The sequence below is a fragment of the Dermacentor variabilis genome, chromosome 11 (assembly GCF_050947875.1).
Source record: "Dermacentor variabilis isolate Ectoservices chromosome 11, ASM5094787v1, whole genome shotgun sequence".
NCBI lineage: Eukaryota > Metazoa > Arthropoda > Arachnida > Ixodida > Ixodidae > Dermacentor > Dermacentor variabilis.
In genome coordinates this window covers 37,809,036-37,829,337 of record NC_134578.1, presented here as the reverse complement: position 1 = coordinate 37,829,337, position 20,302 = coordinate 37,809,036, and the positions used below count along the sequence as shown (strand labels likewise).

Sequence of the window (20,302 nt, the reverse complement as noted above, 5' to 3'; positions counted from 1 at the left end):
CATGGGGTTTGCTGTTTTTCAGTTAAAGCGCTGGTGCGTCGCGAGTCTGAACTTCTTGTAGCACAGTAATTGGCCGTTCGATCACGCGTATTCTGATCATCAACGCAAAACTCGGCTGGCCACTACTGAACGTATGCAATTGCCGCTTCAGGAAGCGTCGCCAACGCTGCAAGTGTTTAGGGTTGCGTGAGTTGCATCACTTATTGCAACAGGACGGTGCAGAGTGCTTCCACTGCGCAGCCAAAGCACAGTTTAGCCCTCTCATCGAAGTATAATGCACAAATCATGCTGTACTGAACGTAACAGAGCAATGCGCTTTGGATATTGGCGGACAAGGGGTGGCTAATCATTTCGTGTAGGCGTTATGTTCGAGCATTCAACAAGTACACTCAGGTGATTGTTTCCCGCACGGCTGAACGATTTTAAAGATTGAGCCTTCTTGTAAAGCGCGACTGTATTCGTGGTTTTCCTTTCAAGAATATGCCAGCAGTAATCCAGAGCAGGCTACTTTGTTTTACCAAGGTCCCTTTCCAGGTGCTATTTCTTTTCATGCTTTTCGCGCTTCGTCAGTGGTGGGAGTGACCCCACCCCCGTTATTAATGGAATCGGCCACTCGTGAACCCTTGTTGATAAGAGCGGCATATGATCGGGAGGAACGCACCGCTGCAAGAATGTTTCTAACAGCTGTCGTTTTGAAAGTGGTTGGGCGATAGCAAATTATCTTTATCTTGTTTTTTGTCAGACGTGGAATGCTTGCTTATTCTTGGTTTTCATTGTAAAACGTGCATGTTTTTCTTGTTGGTAATTAGTTGGCATGATATGCCCTCCAGTTTTGATCCAGGTTCCAAGTTGCGCTGTTGCATTTTGAATCCTAAAGGAGCTTTCGTCTACCAAATGTTTTGAACTGGATGACGCTTGATGCATAGAGTGTGAAACAAGGGGTGGAATAGGATGAGCTAGAAACCCCATATCTTTCTTGATATCGTCGCATTCATGCGTTATTTTCCCGGGCTTCTTTTATAATCTCGACGTATATTGTTTCACCCATTAAAGGAAGCTACGGTTCTACATTCCTTTGATGCGGCAATGCGCATTCTACCTTAAGGCAATGGCTACCTTATCTGAGATATTCCTAGGGCTCGTCAAGGTGCCCGTGAATGGTGACTGCGCAAACTCTGTTCGAATTTATTCAGAGCCGAGTAATTGATGGTTTGCACTGACGTTATTCTGGCCGCCATCTTTCGGTTACTAGTACGTCGAGAAGAAGTTGAGTAATGCAATTAACGCGACAAAATAGGCCGAGACCCGTCTTGCACCGAGCGAGAAACCGATAGCAGTGATATGATCAGGACAAATAGGGTCACCGTCAGATATATAAAGAATGTACGCCTGGTGATATGCGTACTAACGCCTTCGCGGCTGCCATGTTGGGTTCTAGCGAATTTGACCTTGACCTCACGTGTAAACTATGTACTCGATGTGGGCGACTTGGTCTGAAGAAAAATTTCGTTAATACGGGAAAATACACCAATATCCATAGAGCGATCCTCCTTAATTGCAACCCTGTAGCTTTTGTCTTGTTCTCTGGCGCTAGCTGACCCTCACTTATTCAGTAATTTTTCACAAACGCGATTATGAGTTTTTTTCTTACATATTGCCTTGGTAGCTAGCGTTGTAACGTTAGCTTCTTTATTTGCCTTAGGACTGAAATGCGCCGAGCATATTTCAGCTACCCAAAGGGGATATAGGTGAAGGCGTCTGTGCTTTAATGTAAAGAAATTACTATTTTTTTTCATTGATAATATGCAGATATCGGTGCTCTTATTGCGGAGGTTTCTCTGTTTTGCCTCTCCACCTTTCTTTGATTACGAAGGTTGTAGTTTAGTTATTATTATTATTATTATTATTATTATTATTATTATTATTATTATTATTATTATTATTATTATTATTATTATTATTATTATTATTATTATTATTATTATTGGTGATGTTGCGAGAAATATGCGACCCATGACATCCCCGTGCTAAATCGACGCTGATGTTTCAGCATAAGATTCAAAACAGGCAATTTCAGTCTGCATTTTTTATATACTTTTTCACATAATTAAGTGTTCCTTATATCAAGCACTGCGTGCCTCATGCTCATGCCTTTTCTCAATTTAGCGTAAAATAACCGGGCATGTGACGTCATTTTTTCTCCTTGTTCTGTATTACGAAAAATACAGAGAGTACTCGCACAAGTTAACTGTAATTTAATGAACAGAACGAAAAGGATATGCATTCGCCATTGTTACAGCAGCATGCCGCGTCAAAGTTTTCACCAGCCCCAGTAGTTCCTTCAGTCAAGTCATCGTGCTATAGCTGCTCTATATGCATCTAATGGGGGAAACTGAAAGTTAAGTGGTGTTACTTGTTTACATTTCTGGAATACCGCAAACGCCCCTCCTTTCATGAGTTAGAACATAGTAACCTAGCAAATACGCAAGAAACTAATAGGGGGGTTACGTGCCCGCGAAGTCACTTTACTAACTTCCCGTGAAGTCATCTCGCCTTTTACAACGTCTCATCCTGCCTAGTCAATTGCGCATTGATAAAGGACTACACGTTGCTTAAAAAATGAGCCTAAAACCCAAGCTAGCGATTTCGCCTAATATTTCCTGCGCTAAGTAGAGTCAAGTATGCAACAGTGCTGTCGCGACGATGCTGTTTATTGGCGTCAACTTAGAAAGGGAGCCTTGGTGTTAAGTTTCTTCTCTAGTAATCAATATTTCTCTGAAAATAGGGCTTCCAAAAAGTACTACACCAGTCTAAGCGGGACTGCTGTTCCCCTTTAGTGTTCCTTCAGGTGAAGTGGGATTCGTTATAGGTGTGCGTAAATTTCAATTTGCATACAACTCAGTTTTTTGTAGTCATTTTCCGGTCAGCCCTGCGCTCTCCTATAGCGTAAAAATCACATGCCGGCGCGGCACATGTGAAACACAGACACAGCATAAGCTGGAGGAGTGGCTCGATAGGAGACCGTCGCAAATTGCTTGAAGACGACACCACGCACTTGAGACTTCTGGCGGCGAAGCTGTCGCGCCGTATTTTCGCCACCACACACTGCAGGGTCTTCGCGGCAAAGTCTATTTGCGTCGTTTTCGCGAGGACGAAACTGAACTGTCCACCCGTCGTCGACGGCGATATGCAGCTTGTGCTGCTCTCTGCACAGCAGCCCGCTGAGCCCGACGTTGCTTGATTGCAGCCGCGTGCGTAGCTGCACTACTCGCCTTTTCAGCAGCGGCTCGTGCTCTGCGACCAGACACCATAACGTGTACCGAAGCGTAAACACATGTATCTAGACTACGCAGCGCGCTGGTCACATCCGTTCGCAGGTGGCACGGCATGATGCTACTGTTACATGCCGTGATGCCTTGTGTAATACAACGCAACTGCAATGCAAAGTTTGTGCGTGTAGACGCTACGCGGCGCGCGTTTCAATCTCGCGTGGCAAGTGGGACGATGTCACGGAACTTCTGCATGGCGCAACACCTTGTGCAGTAATATGCAGCTGCAGTGTAAACTGCGCACTTATCGACGTTGCCCTGCGGGCATCTGACTGCCCGTGCCTTCTCGCATGCTAGGGCGCCTGTACAGGGCTTGTTTACGTTTAGGAGCAGCTGACTCCCGCGCAGAAAGCCCGTGTCCGATACCTGTGGCAACTGGCCATTTGCGTTCTGTTTATTGGCGAAAGCAGCGAAGGACACTGGCGGCGGGATGAGGAAAAGTGGGTCCCTCCAAAAGGCAACGTTATGATATGGCGCATGAGGCATGTGCCACCTGATTCCATAAATACAATATGGGTCTTATACATTACGGGGCTGATGCTACCACAACTTTGCGCGCCGTCAAACCATGTCGAAGTGCCGTAGTCGGGTTAGCGCAATGCTGCCTGCTGCGCGAGCTGCCTGCAAGGAAGGACCTGTGGCAAGTGTGACACACTTCCCGCTGCGCGCACTACCGAAAGATGAACTCGCCCAATTGCGGCATATACCTTATGTAGCATCTACAATGTGATCGCATCTATAATAGGGGCGCGTCCTATGCATGATGCCGTAATCCCTTGCTATAACGAGAGCAGACGAGTTTTGACATAATATTCCTGTGTATTCACATATTGGATCGGGGGGCTATGCGACATAGATTTTCTTGTGAATAGGCATCCCAAGTGACATAATGGAATTTACGAGCTTTCTCACGGTATCCCCATATGTTCGTATGGGAACATACGTGTTTTTAAAGCTTTGGGATTCCCATTAGTTCACTGGGTTGATTCTCTATGCGTAATAGGCTGTTCTTAAAGATAGAGGTTACTCGCAAAAATGAGCTGTGCACACAAATGTATACATCAAGACTGAAGGAGTCGTTTATTCTCGCAGGACTGACAATCTCCCTGCTGCAGAATGAGGAAGGACATACAGTATAGAGATTTGCCCGGAGGGCCTCTGATGGTCAAGTTCGCTGACGAGCTGCCGTTGTGCTCTCTCTGTTCGAAATGCGGCATGCTCTCCAAGGACATGTTCGAGGACCCGTCGTCGCACGCGTTCTGCAGCATATGCATCTTCGAGTGCAGTGACCGGAAGAAGATACACTGCAAGTACGAGAACAAGGACGTCTCTGTCGAAGAGGTAACGAAGTCTTCACTTTTTCAACTTTTCCACATTGTTACTGGCATTTAAGTTGCGCGCATTCAACAAAGGAGACGGGACGAACGACACGGACGACCGCTACTAATGATGTAATTTAGCAATGCGCATCTTTGGGCTCGTCTGTGTTCTTCGATCCCTCTCCATTGTTGAATTATGCACTGTATCCAATCACTGGAGCATCATATAGACTAAATCTTCACGTTGCTGAGTTGTGTGCTGAGTTGTACGTTGCATGGTAATTTGTTCGTTTTTTTGCGCCTATTCTTCGTGCTTATGTTCTTTAGGCTACATATGTTATCAGAAAGTTGTGCAGCAAGGCACGTACGATACTGTTCTTTTTTTATATTGACACGACATAAGAATGAGGTCCTGACTCGCCAATATGTCATTTTTAGACCAAAAATTACTTCTCCATCGACGAACTCGAGCCTTAATCCCTCCGCGTGTCCGCTCTCTTCATCGCAATCTTTTTTGTGAGGAGGAAATCTTTCGTCAGAGAATACGGGCCGGGGCAGCCTTGAACCCTCTTATGACAACCCATATAAACACCAGAAAAAATTCTTTTGTGTCTAAATGGGCTAAACACATCGAGAGCAGGCATAATCAGCGAAAAAAAATATTTTGCAGAAAGATTTTGTTAGCAAGGGGAGGACTGGAAAACCTCAGGCAGAAAACTGTAAGTGGGTGTCACCCCAAGTCACCTATAGTTTTGTTTGGACTTAGCACAGGCACCTCTCATCATATGTGCACTATAGGTGAATGTTTCATTTGCGTTACATCACTTGTGGGAAACCAGTGCAGTCGTAGATCTTGCACTGATCTTTCTTCATCGACAGTACTTTAGAAATAATGCGAGTCATGAGTAGAACTTCTACCTCATCCTGTGTTCCTACCAAAAAGATGCCTGCTGTCCATCATTCAAAGCTCGGCCAGAAAAAAAAACTATGCTGGTGCGTTTCCTGTAGTCATCATTCGTTATTAAAAGAGCTAAAGCTTCTATCACATGGGCCCGATATCCACCACTTGATTATTCAGTCAGCTGTACAGAGTGTTGTGATCCACCTTCTACGGCAGAAATGCATAGCCTGCTGCGTCTCTACCCAGAAACGAGTACCCCTCGAGAAAGAATACTAAATGACGCTAAAGTCTAAACCAATCACGCGCACAATGTTCAGGCGTTGGCTCGCGGACGGCTACTTCGCCAAGCCATTACTGCACTTGCTGCGAGAGGATGGCCTCTAAACTTTAAGCGAGCTACTATACCACTGGACACGCTTTGCGAGAAAAGAAATATACGATTCTAGCGTTTCCGCTGAGGAACGTTGATATTTTTTGTTACTATACACCTATGCACATATTTTGCGCAGAATAACACATATAAAATTATTTTTGGACACGGAAAATTACGGCATAACAGTGAAATCAACACTCTGTAACCACAAAGAAACTCTCAAAGAAACAATGCGAGCAAGACCAACAACACTCAGACAACAGTGCCGTTTTTCTCTTAGTGTGCTTAGTGAGTGCTAATGGTATCTTAGTGGCTTTTTCTTGCGCAAAGTGTATTTTAGCAGGGTACGTGCAAACTAATGCTATTACCGTCACATGTATTCTCTGTCGAAGGCCGGACTGCGTCCAAAACATTGGCAATAAACACATCGATTCTCGTACGTCCGCAAGCATGCTATAAGTGCCTAACTATTTATAAATAATTATTTCATTGTGTATGGTAACACTCAGCTCATCTTAATTTGGTTTCACGGCTTTTACAGATGATGCCTGCAATCGATATAATAAATATAGTCATGGACCAAGTGGTTTTCTGTCCAAATACGAGTGACGGCAACTCCTGCACTAAGTATTGCACTCTGAAGGACTTGGAGGTAATTCTTTCTTCACTAATTCCCCAGAGGATTCTCGCTAATTTTTCGCATAACCTATCTGCTGATTTGCCTTGAAAGAATGTGTTTCGTCAAGTGGTACCTTGTCAAAAACTTCGTATAGCAGTAATACCTAAATGTTTCTTGATTTTCGGAGCATCCTCCCTGAGTTTTAAAGCATCAAAAGCGGTTCCTAAATGGAGAATTCTTGTGACTTGAACTTCTATTTGCAGTGACGAAGGTAATGAAATGGAAGAGTAACTGAAGATAGAGTATTTTTTTCCTTTCTTTGCATACTCTGTGTTTCTAGATGCGATGAAAGAGCAGAAGTAGTTTTTCTTTTTTAGGGACATTACTTGGAATGTGAAAAAACAAAAATCATCTGCTTGTCCTGTGGCGATACAGTAAAAGGCAGAGATTGGAAAACCCACGTGACATCATGCCCGCAGCAAATCATGCAGTGCTGCTACTGCGTAGTGGCAGTTCCTCGCTTCAGGCTGGAGGTAAGCACGCACGTGTATGTACGTACGCATGTTTGTATGCTATTGCGGCATGTTTCGACAGATGCAAGACAATTACTGGCATTTGTCACGTAATGTTCCCTCACGTATTGTAGCAATCGACGAGTCTTGCATCATGAATATTGTCTTGAATATATTGGCGTGAAAAGAAGCAGGGAATGCCTAGGATTTTTTATGGGCGATTGACTTTGAAGTTTGTTTTTATTCACAGCCGTGATTGTGTTTTCTACAGCTACACGAACGCCTGTGCAGCTACAATCCCAATGCAGTCCGGGAAGCCGATACGTCTCCTACGGCAGCAATGGATTTCACATCCCGACGGCGCAGTGATTGGGCCCAAAATGAAAAGCAACTTCCGGTCTCTGTAAACACGAACAAGCCACACCTGATACCTGAAGCTAAGGTGAAATTGGCAACAGATGCCACGGACGCGCACATGGTGCGGTTTATTTACATATCTACGCAGAGTCTGTGCACTTCCGCAAGATGCGCAAAGAATGCAATTTTTTACACAATTTTCTATCAAGAACTACATTAGTGAATAATTGTGCTTGAAGACCAAAGAATAAATTATAATCACTGCTTTAAAAACCGAATCAACTCTGTGTATACATAAGCAGAAAATGCTGTGGTCTTTTGGGTTAATGAATGAGGCAATGTGGAGCTTCACGAGTATATTATTAGGAATCATGTAGTGCGTCGTGAGTCTTAACTGCATTCTTGCGGTTGCGATTTCCTTTGCTATCATGTATGTTTTACTCCAACCGAAACACTCGGTTGGAGTAACATAATAATGCCTATTGCTGATACCTAAAACTCACTATGCTAGCACCTGGAGATAACTATGCTATATTAACCGCGTAAAATCTATAAAAGATATGTATACGCATGTCACAAAGTGACGTGATTACTGAAGCGTTTCTGAACCCGCAGATATAATTTCATAGCTCTTAATCTATTCATAAATTATCTTCCTTGAACAGTTATGAACTACACCGTCAATGAATTGATCTATGAGTATAATGCCTTCGCAATAACCTCGGCCAGGATTAAACTCTCACAATTTATGGGGTGCATATTAGCGCGATTGGAAAATGATGTCTTTAGTAGAAGAGAGTAGAAAAGAACCGAGTCGGCCCCAAACTCTGTCTTCCCGTCGCGCTCGTATGAACCCTTAGATTTCTACCAACTCATCAGCAACATATTTTACTAAAGGGTAATTGTTTGGGCGAGTCGGAAACAATTTATGATAAATGTTATTTGCGCACCACTTGAAATGAGGACTAGGAAATAGCAGAGACATTTTACTGGACGTAGAATGCAAACAAGATCACTTTCCCCCTATGACCAAGCGACATAATTGCTAAAAATTGTCTCAACACACAGGTCTGTTTTATATGTCAGATTATTTTTATTTACTTACAGCCAAGAGACCTCAGTAAGGTCGACGACGACGCCCTCCTGAGTTGTCCAAAATGCAATCGCAATGTGAAAAGCAAAAACATGGATAAGCATATCAGCGTTTGTCTACAAAGGACCAAAGGTCCAAGTTCACCGGAAGCGAGGCAGACACCTGAAATTGCTCCCGTAAGTGCTTTCATCCGTGCAGCCTTCCGAAACAGAGCTCACTCATCAGTTCTACATTGTTCCTTCTGCAGTATCTCCATAAAAATTGATTCAAAGGCCTTTTTAAGGGGGATGGTACCCGGACCGATGACCTTAACGTTTTTGGCGAATATGTCAACTTCCACTGGCTACAAACAAGTCAAAATTAGGAACCCTATTTTAATGTGTCTCTACTTCTTCCTCACGAAAACTTGAGCAAAGCGGTTGAGTAGCATAGAATTTATAAAACATAAATGAAACACATTTGTTACTTTGGTAAGGGAACACTTAAAGAATAACTATTCCTTCTAGAGCAACGAAAATGCTCGTACATCTTCCCTACAACACGGAAATTTTACCGAACTGAAAGATATACATTTCATAATTGCAGTCCTGAAATAATTTTTTAGAGTTTGACACAGCCAGTCACACTTCCACACATGCTTTGGGACTGTAGACAACAATACCCTGATGCTAACCCTACGACCCTCTCGTCGAGATGGCACGCTGCCCTGCGTAGCTCCAACCTTGACGACCATCTCTGGGCGACTCAGCAAGCCTGCGAAGCGGCGAAGAGGCAACACCTCGACGCCCCCACTGTTGCGTTCTCCAGGTTAGCCCCACCTCTGCCGATCAGTTCTTGCGACGCCAGTTTATCGAAGCTCGACCAACGTTACTATTGGGTAGCGTGGCGTTGTCGGCGGGCTGCAGGCATCCGGTAGACCATGGCGACCAGGCAAGGACGAGACGATTTCTATTGCGAAACTTGCATGGTTTATTCAATGATTGGTGAAAGATAAGAAGACGAGAATGAAGTTTAAAAGTACATGAACCCAGCTGTAGCAAATTTTTCAGAATATCGACACCTCCTATTCCCTTGGCCTAAAAATTCCTTTCACACCAGAAAAACTGAAGTCATCTTTACCCAATTACGTTGTCGAATACCAAAATTAAACTTCTATCGTCACAGGGCAGGTCTGGTGCCCTCCCCTCTGTGCCCAGTCTGTGGAGAAGATGAAACAATAGATCATTTTTTCATATTCTGCCGCCGTTTCACTTCTTTAAGAAAAAATCTAGAATCAAGATTTACACAGCTTGGTTTGAGCTTTTCAATTATAAATATCCTTTCTCTAGGAGCCTCCTCTCTTGGACAGTGCCACAGGGATATTTGCTCAATCGTGGAGGATTTTATAATTGCTACAAAGAGATTGTCTTGAATTCTTTAAGAAAAAATCTAGAATCAAGATTTACACAGCTTGGTTTGAGCTTTTCAATTATAAATATCCTTTCTCTAGGAGCCTCCTCTCTTGGACAGTGCCACAGGGATATTTGCTCAATCGTGGAGGATTTTATAATTGCTACAAAGAGATTGTCTTGAATTCTTAAACATTTTATTTTTGTTCATTTCCTCCAGTTAGCTTTACCATTTTCAGTTTTTTAATAAAGATAGCGGCAGCAGCAGCGGCAGGGAAACACCGAATCTAAGCCTGTGCTCTGCTTTTTGCAGTCGGGACCGTCGACCTTGGCATATCGTCACATCGAGGCGCATGCGGAAGAGCTTCCGCACCGCCCTGGCCTGCGCACAAGAAGCTGAAGTTTGGACTGCCTACACGCATCTGTGGCGCTCGTCATCAGCATCTCGAGTATAAAGGCGGCTCGTCCTGGCGTAGCGGCATTCGGCGGCAGCAGCAGCGGCAGGGAAACACCGAATCTAAGCCTGTGCTCTGCTTTTTGCAGTCGGGACCGTCGACCTTGGCATATCGTCACATCGAGGCGCATGCGGAAGAGCTTCCGCACCGCCCTGGCCTGCGCACAAGAAGCTGAAGTTTGGGCTGCCTACACGCATCTGTGGCGCTCGTCATCAGCATCTCGAGTATAAAGGCGGCTCGTCCTGGCGTAGCGGCATTCGGCGGCAGCAGCAGCGGCAGGGAAACACCGAATCTAAGCCTGTGCTCTGCTTTTTGCAGGTTGGTACCTTTCTGTACGGCTGTCTTCTGAGTATATACTATTGCTGCTGCTGCCGCTGCCATTAGACTACTACCAGTGCTTATGTGTTACATGTATGCCTCTATGCCCTTCCTTCTTGTTGTATTTTTGTAGAAATGTATTAAGTTGCATACGTAGCAATGACAACGAAAGAAATTTGTTGCTTTTCCTGCGGGGCCGAGTTTGAACCTACTGAGGCAGTGATAGTATGCGCAGACTGCGAGCACCGATTTCACGTGGGAGATTGCTCTGGCCTCACAGAAAAGCAGTACAAGAGCAAATCAGCGTCTGCTAGACAAAAATGGTCGTGTCTCACCTGTAAGGGCTCGAAGAACGCGAAAGAGGGCCAAAAAGTTGCAACCAGTGACGATGAGATTACGGACATCAGATCCCTGTTGCTCAGCATTAACCGAAAGCTTGACGAACTTATGCCCCTTAAAGAAACAGTATCCAAAATTGAAGAATCAGTTCAAATGATGTCTGAGAAATACGACGAAGTTCTTGAACGGGTGGCCACACAAGAGCGGGAAACAAAGGAACTTCGGAAAAGAGTTGACATGCTAGAACAAGAATCCAAAGACACAGCTGGTGAGACTGTTCAAGTACAACTGGAGCTACATGAACTGGAATGGAGGAATCGAAGGCAAAATTTAGAATTTCATGGAATTCCTGTCTCTGAGCACGAAAATCTTCTAAACAAAGTGAACAGTGTTGCTAACATGATTGAGGTTCCCGAACTTACGGAACTAGACGTTAGTGCCATACATCGCCTTCCAGCAAGGCCTGGCAAGATCCCCGGAGTGATCGTTAGGTTCACAAGGCAAATGGCACGAGATCAGTGGTTTGTGCACAGACATAAATTGAAGGAAAGTAACTCCAGTATCTTTGTACTAGAAAACTTGACCAGTCACAACAGGCGCTTACTTGGTATGGTGAAAGAATGGGCCAAAGAAAAAGGGTACCGTTATGCGTGGCACCGAAATGGCAAGGTATTTCTGAGGCGGGCAGATGGCGACCGAGCACTTGTGATACGAAATGCACAGGACCTTCCCGCTTAGTTTGTGCTTTGATGATTGCACATTGCTTTGTTAAATGTCCAGTATGACACAACACAGATATTTTCTTCCGCAAGAATTAGATGCAGCTGGTATAACTGAACATAACAATTCCTTGAAATGCCTGCACTTGAATGCGCGCTCGCTCTGCACTAAACTAACAGATATCGTGGATTTCATTTCCAGTTTTTCCTTTTTGTTCGACGCCGTCATGGTCACGGAGACGTGGTTCAAAGATGACCGCGACGAACTTACCTTGGCTCCTTATCACTGTTATTTTTTAAATCGTCCAAATCGTCGAGGGGGCGGTGTTATGTTGCTATTGAAAGATGCAATGAATTGCGAATTGCTTCCATCGTTCTGTAGTGTATGTGACGACTTCGAAATACTTACGGCACGTGCTGGCAAATACGTGTTCTCTGTTTGTTATAGGCCCCCAAATGGCAGCCTTCCTAGCTTTTTCTGTTTCTATGAGCAGTTTCTCCGTTTTGTTTCCGAGAATAACTTGTTCTTGATATCTGGTGGTGATTTTAACATAGATCTGTCTGTAAATTCCACGTACCAGAAAGAAATGATCACTATAATAACGTCATATGGTTTTGAAAATCTGATTGCTTCGCCAACCCGAATTACAGACAGCAGTGAAACTCTACTCGACTTATTCATAACAAATATGCAAAACGACGGCATAACCGCCGGTGTGCTATCATACGACATAAGCGACCACCTTCCAATATTTATTATGATACCTAAACATAGTTTTCGAGACAGGAGGGATGTGAGATGCTTCACTTATCAGCCAATCACAGCAGCCAACCTTGAAGCTTTTAGAACTCAGATGTTAACCTGTGACCTGGAAGTTATCGGTCAAATCGAGAACGCTGAAGAGGCATATACAAAGTTCATAGATGTAATTTCTGGTATATACAAGTACCACTTTCCTGAAAAAAGAATTACCTCAGGCAAAAAAATTCGTAAACCTTGGATAACGCCTGAACTGCTTGCAAAAATACATCGCAAAAACGAATTGTATCATAAATTTATTCAAAATAAGGACCCAGATACACTGAAACAATTCAAAACTTATCGAAATAAACTGAACAAAGAAATAAAACTAAGTAGAGTGCGACACATTCAGTCTGAATTTGAGTGCTCTGCACCAAAACCTGACTTCTTATGGAAAAGGTTAAATACTGTCCTTAATCGTAATAAATCGCATTCTCGTATAGAAAAACTGAGCATAAATGGCAATGAGATATCTGGCATCCCTCTCGCCACTATGTTTAATGATCACTTTGTTAGCAACAATCAAAACAGTTCATCTAGGACATTGCTTAAGTTGAAGCCTGTAGCTAGCCCCTTCTCATTATTTCTTGAGCCTGTCTCTGAACATGAAGTTTTCTCTGCTTTCACGTCACTGCGAAATAGTTCCTCGTGTGATTATGAAGGCATGCAAATTAGACCGATAAAGTACGTGTTAGATATTGTCACACCGTACCTTACATATATTATTAATTTATGTCTATCCAGTGCAACTTTTCCGAAAAGAATGCAAATCGCTAAAGTGAGTGTTTTATTTAAAAAGGGAGACAGAAATGATATCCAAAATTATAGGCCTATATCCATATTGCCCATCTTTTCTAAGGGCCTGGAAAAAATCTTACATCGCCAATTTAATAATTTTTTCGAGAAGAACAATATAATATCACCTGCCCAATTCGGCTTCAGAAAGCTTAAGTCCACCGAATATGCACTGTTGGAACAAAAGGAATTCATCTTATCCCAGTTCGAAGAAAGAAGGCTTGTGCTTGGCGTCTATGTGGATTTTAGCAAAGCATTTGATAATATTCACCATTTAACATTGATTGAAAAACTTCATAGCTATGGCATTCGAGGTCATTCTTTAGCACTAATTAAATCTTACCTAGCAAGCAGACAGCAATTTGTTCAGATAGATATGCATTGTTCAAGTATGAAGCCTATTTCAAAAGGAGTTCCGCAGGGAAGTGTCTTGGGGCCCCTTCTTTTTAACGCCTATATCAATGATGTAACTAATATTTACCTAAACGCGAAATATGTCCTGTATGCTGATGACGCCAGTATATTTGTTTCAGGAACAAACTGCACAGATATAGAATATGAAACGAACCTCATGCTCTCTAAGCTGAGGGACTGGTCAATAATGAACCAATTAGAAATAAATACAAACAAAACCAAAGCTGTGCTCTTTAGGCCTAAAAATAAGCCAGTGAATTCAAATATTAACATTATGTACGGAGAAAAAACGATAGAAATGGTTACTAGTATGAGAACTCTCGGCGTAACGTTTTCGAGTAATATGCTCTGGGACGAACACATTGACGCAGTCACAATCCAGTTATCTAGGGTCATTGGCATGACGTGGAAATGTAAATCACTATTGCCGTTTAAAGTTAAACTTCTCATTTATAACTCACTTTTTTATTCGTACCTCTATTATTGCTTATTGGTATGGGGTACAACTACCTTTGTTAATTTGCATAAACTACTTGTCTTGCAAAAGAAGTTTGTTCGGCTACTCTTCAATGTCCCCTACAACTCCCATACTATAAACTTATTTCAGGAAGCCAACATAATTTCTGTGTTAAGGTTATACCAGTACAAGTTAACAACTGCATTTAGGCGGGAAACAAAACTGAACTGCTCCTTTCTACGAGAACTTTCTAACCTTGAACTTAATGACAAATTTTATGTTACCCGTCATAAAGAGATATGGCGGGTGGTCACACCCAGAACAAATTACTTAAGGGAAAAGCTGTCACACACAATACCAAAGCTTCTAAATAAATATAATAATCTAGGCGTTGATATCACCCAAATAACGGCCCAACAACTGAGAGACTTGTATATGCATGATTTTTAAATTACTGGTTGAGTGTACATCCTCTCGGCTAGTATGTATATAAAGTGTGTATATATGCTTCTGTATATATGTGTGTGTGTGTAGGTGTGCATACGAGTGTGTATGCATATACGGGTATATGAATGCATGTGTATGTGTATATATATGTGTGTATATAATGTTCAGCGGCGTATTCTTGTCTCATTTGTATTCACCACGAGAACCACACAAGCTACTCTAAGTATTTTTGGTTTTGTCACCAGTGGCTCTGTATGGATATGGGTGTGCATGTGTAAATGCGAGTATGTGGGTTCATGAGAGTATATATGAGTATGTGTATATGTATGTATACATATGTATATGTGTATGTGTATATATGTATGTATGATGCATATGTGCTTGCATGTATGCTGTTGCCGAATATTCTGTAGAGGGGGCTGCGGGCCTCGTCAAGCTGCTTACTGGAGCAGCTTTTACTTGCAGCCTCCTCCATCAAGTAGATGGAAATAAAGCTATTCTATTCTATTCTAATTTCATCCAAATCTTGGCCAATCCCCAACAGTGGGTGTGCGCCATCGCATAAGGAATACCGTACCATACCATTGCAGGGCCCCTTAAATAGGCCCACTAAACTTGTAGGCGGGGTCTTGCTCACGTCAACGTCACGGGATATGCACTGTGTTCCACGGTGCTCGGCGGTGGCACCCACTCACCCGGCGACTTTTCACGCGCCCGCCTCCGCAGGTGGCAACCAGCTGGTCCGGGATCGTAAGCGCTTATCTTCTAGGCGACGTTGGTTCGCGGAAGTTCTCCTGTTGAGCTTGACAGTTCGTGGAAATGGCATCTGGTTGTGGATAGGTGGCTGATCGAGTGTCCCAGCTGACGTCTTCACGAGCGTGCCTCCGCTGGCGGCAGCCCGGGGTTCCCGTCTGATTCGCGGAAAGGGTTTTCACGCACACACACAAAGAGCCCTGTGGACACTGCGGGCGTCCGCCAGTACGGCTTCCTCTCGAGACAACCACCGCAAATTAGGCATCCATCTTTCGTTCCGCTTAGGCATGCACACACACGAAGGGGCCTGTAAGCACTGCGGCGCTTTGCCAGATTGGTCATCCACTCGAGACAACTATGGCAAATTAGGAATCCATCCTTCGTTTCAATGAGGCATGCTGGCGGAACATCTTTTTGCCCGGGGTGCTACAAGCCAACCGTAACACCACATGGGAAGCCTAGGCCCAGCCACCACCTCTTGCTGGTTTCAATAAAGTTTATTAGGTCAGCTTACATTTCAACTACGCGTTTTTCGAATGAAGAAGGTTGTAAATAAAAAAAACGTGTTCATTCAAAAATTATAATTTTTGTTCAGTTTCCGCAATAACCACTTAGCAATTATTGATAGTAATTTCACAGAAAGGCGTTCATTCATCGGAGAGAAGAATGTTCCTTAAACAAGTCAAAACAGCATTTTCAGAAATCTTGTTCAGAAAGTTTTAACTTTTCGACCAGCTTAGTATGCAGTTGGGGCGTATTCTGCAGCGTCATCTGCATCAGATTTCTTGACGAAACTTTTTCTAGCACTTGCCATGGCCTTCCTTCGTTTTTCGCATTGGTGTTGTGCAGTTTTATTTATAGTGAAAATTGCAACGTAAGCTACCTCTTTAGAAGCCACGCCCACTTTCACGAGCGGGCATGCATCAGATGCGAGATTTTTGAATTCCTTGTTGTTCAACTACAAGCGCGCCACTTGCTGGGTGTGTTCACCTTAAGATGAAGTATTCATTGGTTCTATTTTCGAGAAAGGCTGTCTTGAACAGATTTTGCGTACCATCCGCCCTTAAAGCGATAGCTCTCTGGCTCTTTCGCCCTACCTTGAGGCTTGTATGTTTCAGACCATTTATGAGAGGAGAGTCAACTTCAGCCACTTGGCTTGCGGTGCCTGCTGTCTTCTGGCTCAGCAGCTAACATGGGCGAGTGGGTATGAGCCCAAGTAAACAACTCGGGTCAAAGGGTATGCGCTACTTCCGATATAACAAAACAGACCACTTTGGCACTGCGTACGGGATATTATTTACATGTGTCCCCTCTTGGCCAATCCCTTGTAACAAACGTGCCAAAGTTACAGAAAGAGCATGTAGCCTAAATAATAAGATCAATAGAGCCCCATTGCCAACAGGTATTTCTTCGTCCAGCGTGGACGCTTGATGGATAGCCATGGCAACGCAGTTGCGGCACGATACTAAGGATAGTGAAGGTCAAAGCCGAGTTTCAATTGAGGCACTGTCATTATGTAATATGTGTGCCCAGGAATCATTTGGCATTGTGGTTGGCAGTGAGACTGGCAGTGAGATGGCGAGTTCGTGTGTTTGCATATGTATCCATGGGTTTTGCAACTCACGGGTGGCATGGGAATATGAAGGTGGTCACAAAATAAAGCTATCCCTGATATGGACGATCATCTTCGGTGGCGTTTGCAACAATTCCTTTGTAGTGAATTCGGCAGTCCTTGTAATCATTGACTCAAAAATTATGTCTTTAAAATATGTGCAGTGATACTATCAAAAAGAAGAAAAACGATTGTTCAGTTAGCTCATTTTTACAGGACACTCGCCCTATCTTATGTTGCGGCAATCCTTATGTCAAGTCGCTCGATTTCAGGCAATCAGCTTTTAGTGCTCTATTCAGTGAATTCTTGGGTGAGTGGTGCGGGGGCCATCATAGTTAGCTAGCGCATAAATACACCCAAGGGCGCAAAGCCGAAAGGTAAGTTGTTTGCCAATAGTAATTTATGCCATCAGCTGTCTAGCCTTGTGCTTATTTGTGTGCTAGCTAGCTATGCTGTCCTGGAGCTGGTCTCAGAATTTTATCCTTGGTCTTGGGTTTTACGACAACACAATGTTAGAATTCTGAGTGCTTTTCTTCCAACTCCTAATGGCAGGTGAAATTTTGGACCTGCTCGTTTGGTGCCTCTATGGTAAACTTCATGGCTTAGGATTATCAAAACGCACTGCTTATTCGGTCGAATTTTCATTTGGTTGTCTTCTATTGGTTGCGGCATTAAGCTTTCCGTCGGTCAGGGGAGCGGGGTCCTCAGATGATTTAAGACATGTGAGTAACGCCGCATAATATACAGGGCGCCTGGCTATCGTGCGCCCAGTTTAAACAACAGATTATTGTACGCGAACAAGACCAAGCGTATGTTGTTTAAAGTCTGGCCAGAAGACTGCCACTAAATTGTGGCCATCGACGTTCACTTAGCAAACAAAAGCAACTAACTTTCTTAATTGCTTTCGCAAGTGACACGACGTCAATTACGGAATTGTGGAGAATCAAAACCGACGTATATATGAAGTGTTTGGCGCAGTGTACACATTGTGTGATTGAATTTCTGATGAAGTTGAGTGAACAAGCGAAATATGAAAAATACCATGTGGCTGCGTGCCCCTCTGCATTAAAGCCCCTAGATTTTCGAACCGTTGCGAAAACTGGTGGCAGTGCGACATGTTTTATGTGAAGAAAAGAAACAAATAAGCTGTGCACACCTGGCATGTCACGTGACATTGAATGGCTGTGTGAGATTAGGGGGCCAATCCGAGAGAGTCACGTCTGTTTCAAGCCGTTGGCTCCTTCCCTTTGGGCGATCAAATGCAGAAGAACCCTGCAAGTGCAAAAGCAGTTACCATCATGGGTCATATCGTGATTTTGTCACGAGATCCATAGCAGCGTATATTCTTGTTTTATGGACTGAATATGAATTTCTGCTAAATATTATAAAAGGAGTCTTTGGCTGGCCTACTTCTTGTCGCGGTTGCTCAAAATGAGACATCAGTTTAAACAGTTTATTTACCGAGGTGAGTGACAATCAAATAAACCCAAAGATCAATTAGATATGCAGTTAAAACAAAATGTACGCGCCGGTTGAGAACCTAGGTCAATGCATGCTGGGCGCGTGCCCACTGCTAGCCACTCCTGGTAAAAACAAGGAGTCGCGCTGAAGGTATCGTCCAATCATATTATGTTTTCTTGGTGACGTCAAAGCCTTTTCAACTTTTCGAATATACGGGATTTTTAGTGCTCACGGGATAGCAGCGCTAACAGTCAGTCTCAATACGAAAGCAAGCTGGTCCTGTGTACTGTGTGTTCCTGTGTGTTCCTGTGACCGAATGGGGCCGGTAAGCAGCATGCGTCTTCTTTCCACGCGGTGTCAAAAGCAGGTTTCAACAATTATTGCATATCAAGACGAGGGAAATGCTTCCTTTCGAATTGGGACGGTTACCCGCCGTGGTTGCTCAGTGGCTATGGTGTTGGGCTACTGAGCACGAGGTCGCGGGATCGAATCCCGGCCACGGCGGCTGCATTTCGATGGGGGCGAAATGCGAAAACACCCGTGTGCTTAGATTTAGGTGCACGTTAAAGAACCCCAGGTGGTCAAAATTTCCGGAGTCCTCCACTACGGCGTGCCTCATAATCAGAAAGTGGTTTTGGCGCGTAAAACCCCAAATATTATTATTATTAATTGGGACGGTTTTATGGCGCTGCTATTCCGTGCGCGTGGGTTTAGTGTTACATGATATTTTTCATACTTAAAGGGTATCAATGTTCGTCGAAAAAAGAAAAGCATGTGATGTGTACTGAAAACACCCCATGTTGCCATGTCTTGGGATTCTCTACGGTCTAAGCTACATTTCAATATTTACCCTACGAAATGGAATTTTAGATAAGCATTTTTATATAAACAATTGGATATCAGGGACAACAGAATTACTGGTGATGTCTCGTCACGACTCTTCACGTAGATTCGCATAGAAAAGTCCGTGTTTTTTTTTTTCGCTCAGTAAAGGATAGCTAAGAAAATCTCTATTGGACACTTGATAAAACGACCATCCACCTCAGTACACAACGACTTTGCTGCGATGTTGACTTAGTGCACTCTGAATATATACTTCCTCTCATTCTGCAGGTGCTGCCTACACGTGGAGCTGCTGCGATCAGCGCTCCAGTTCAAGAATACCCTCAACATGAAAGCCAAGAGCGCGTTCTACCGGCTTTACCTATTTTACTTACTACGCAAGAAGGCCATCCAAATGAGCATGTAAGTGCATTGTTTTCATGTTCTTACCTTAGTAAATACTTTGTGAAATAGTTATGTTCACAGACTCGCCGCATTGAGAACATTTTCTCTGTAAAAACCACAGCGCCTAAGCGAAATGCACTCATACCTAACACATTGTGACACTCCCGTGATTTCTCGCCCATGGGCCGTTGCTGCTCAGGTCTCGTGTCTGATCGTTATATGCATCTATGTACATAGGCTTGCTTTAGTAATGCTAATAGCTACAGTGCATGCTTTTATTTAATTTTTGTGCTGTCTTTATTTGTTGATATGGTGTTAATCTGTCCGTCCTTCAGTGACGTGGAAAAAACACATTGAGAAAATCCTATGTTGTCGCTACCTAGCGAGCCTCTGCTACTGTGGAAACTGTCTTTCTACATCATCTGCAAGCAATACAGACGTAAGAAAGTACTTCGCTCTCATTATGCAGTATTTTCTTTAGAGGCGCTATTAAAATGTTTCTTGCTTTCAGGTTCTTGTGTTTTCAATGCCTCGTTTTGGTTACCATTGTAATGCCGCGGTTCATCCTGTCGATTTTTAGAGTATTTTCCATTTGTTGACGTGGCTTTAATA

At 43.5% G+C, this 20,302-nt stretch overlaps 1 protein-coding gene across 5 annotated transcripts in view; it reads left to right on the top strand.

The window, feature by feature from the left end:
* The window catches only part of LOC142563854 (uncharacterized), a 68,971-nt gene that overhangs the window by 482 nt on the left and 48,187 nt on the right, over positions 1 to 20,302 (top strand). For all 5 annotated transcript variants that reach the window (XM_075674517.1, XM_075674516.1, XM_075674520.1 and 2 more), the window contains exons 2-7: positions 4,422 to 4,670; positions 6,464 to 6,574; positions 6,919 to 7,074; positions 7,325 to 7,531; positions 8,518 to 8,679; positions 19,577 to 19,708. In XM_075674517.1, coding sequence (XP_075530632.1) covers positions 4,446 to 4,670; positions 6,464 to 6,574; positions 6,919 to 7,074; positions 7,325 to 7,531; positions 8,518 to 8,679; positions 19,577 to 19,708 — 993 coding nt within the window. In that variant the 5' untranslated portion in view covers positions 4,422 to 4,445. The remainder of the gene's footprint in view (positions 1 to 4,421; positions 4,671 to 6,463; positions 6,575 to 6,918; positions 7,075 to 7,324; positions 7,532 to 8,517; positions 8,680 to 19,576; positions 19,709 to 20,302) is intronic.